The sequence below is a fragment of the Euprymna scolopes genome, chromosome 14 (assembly GCF_053919585.1).
Source record: "Euprymna scolopes isolate OS-2025 chromosome 14, ASM5391958v1, whole genome shotgun sequence".
NCBI lineage: Eukaryota > Metazoa > Mollusca > Cephalopoda > Sepiida > Sepiolidae > Euprymna > Euprymna scolopes.
Window position 1 is genome coordinate 104,108,261 of NC_136495.1, and position 1,445 is coordinate 104,109,705.

A 1,445-nucleotide genomic window follows, 5' to 3' on the forward strand; every position below is an offset into this window, starting at 1 on the left:
GGCAGCCTCTGCGAAGCAGAATGTAAGGCTGGATGTCTCTTTCTTTGTGGGCGACAAGGACAGCGTCGTTGGCAAGGAGGAAGTCTCGGATCAGTTGTTTGCGGCCTGTTGAGGTTGAAGAGGCTGCCATTGAGGTGATAGCGAATGTAGACAACATCGTCATCGTAAGGATTTTCGATCACCGTCTTGAGCATCATGCTGAAGAAGATGCTGAACAGAGTCGGTGCCATAACGCACCTCTATTTTACCCCATTGAAGATGAGAAGCACTCTAAGTGGTTGTTATTTACTCTGACCTGACCGCTCTCGTTCTAAGACAACTGCACTATCATGCTGAGAAGTTTGAGTTGCAGCCGTGGCGCTCGAAAACCAGTCAATTCCCCTCCCTGCTCACTATGTCAAATGCCTTGGTCAGGTCCACAAACGTTACGTACAGTCTCTGTTTTGTTCACGAAACTTCTCTTGCAGTTTTCTGAGTACGAAGACCATGTCCGTGATACCTCTGTTTGCTTTGAAAAACATTGGGTTTCTGGGAGGTTGTCTTCTGCGATGGAAGATATCCGTGTGTTTAGGAGCAAACGGGCAAAGATTTTACCTGCAGGGCAAAGCAGAGTGGTCCCTGGGTAGTTAGAGCAGACTGACATTTCGCCCTTGTATTTGTACAAGGTAACAATGACTGCATCACTGACATCCCGTTGGAGTTTTCCTTGCTCCCAACAACAGACAAGGAGCTCAAGGACTCTGCTATGCAACGCTGGGGCTCCGTATTTCCAGATCTCTGTTGGGATCCCGCCGATTCCTGCCGACTTTCCACTCTTCAATTGTTTTATGGCCACATTGAGTTCTTCCATGGAGGAAGGTCCATCCAATTTCACTTTGGCTGGGAGTTGAGAGATGAAGAGAACCAGGAAATGCTCAGATTAACGATCCAGCTTTCACCCTTAATTGAACTAATTTTATTTCATAAAGCATATGTTTCAATCGAGTTTCAAATCTTATGATGTGATAATATGAACGAATATCTGGCGGACGCATTGGAAATTTACCCCATCTCTTCTAAATTCTACAATTTACACTTTATTCACGTAAATCACATCGATTACAAACTTACCTTTCAGATTAAAAAAAAATCTTATTACTTTTATCGTCGGGGATTAGTTTTAAATTATAATGTTCTACTAAATTAAACACGTACTTTGTGAACATCACCGAGAGAAATATTGCGACAATATTTTGCTCAACCTTATAATTGAAAATGAACATATTGTATCACGATATGCCATACATTGTTTTTCAATTTTATTTTCTTTATCTAAAATTTAATTTTGTCCTCGATGAGGTTAACGTGAAAAAAATTGTGGAATGTAGATGCGTGGGGACAATTTCATAAACGTTCGACGATTCTCTTAATAAAACAGTCTTGTAGTAAAGTGAATTATTATTATC

General features: G+C 41.2%; 1 protein-coding gene across 1 annotated transcript; it reads right to left on the reverse strand.

Moving 5' to 3' along the window:
- Nucleotides 1-397: 397 nt before the first annotated feature.
- On the reverse strand, nt 398-850 carry LOC145292787 (uncharacterized). Its single transcript, XM_080138826.1, has one exon. The coding sequence runs from the start codon at nt 848-850 to the stop codon at nt 398-400; it is 453 nt and encodes a 150-aa protein (XP_079994952.1).
- Between the last annotated feature and the right edge of the window lie 595 nt (nt 851-1,445).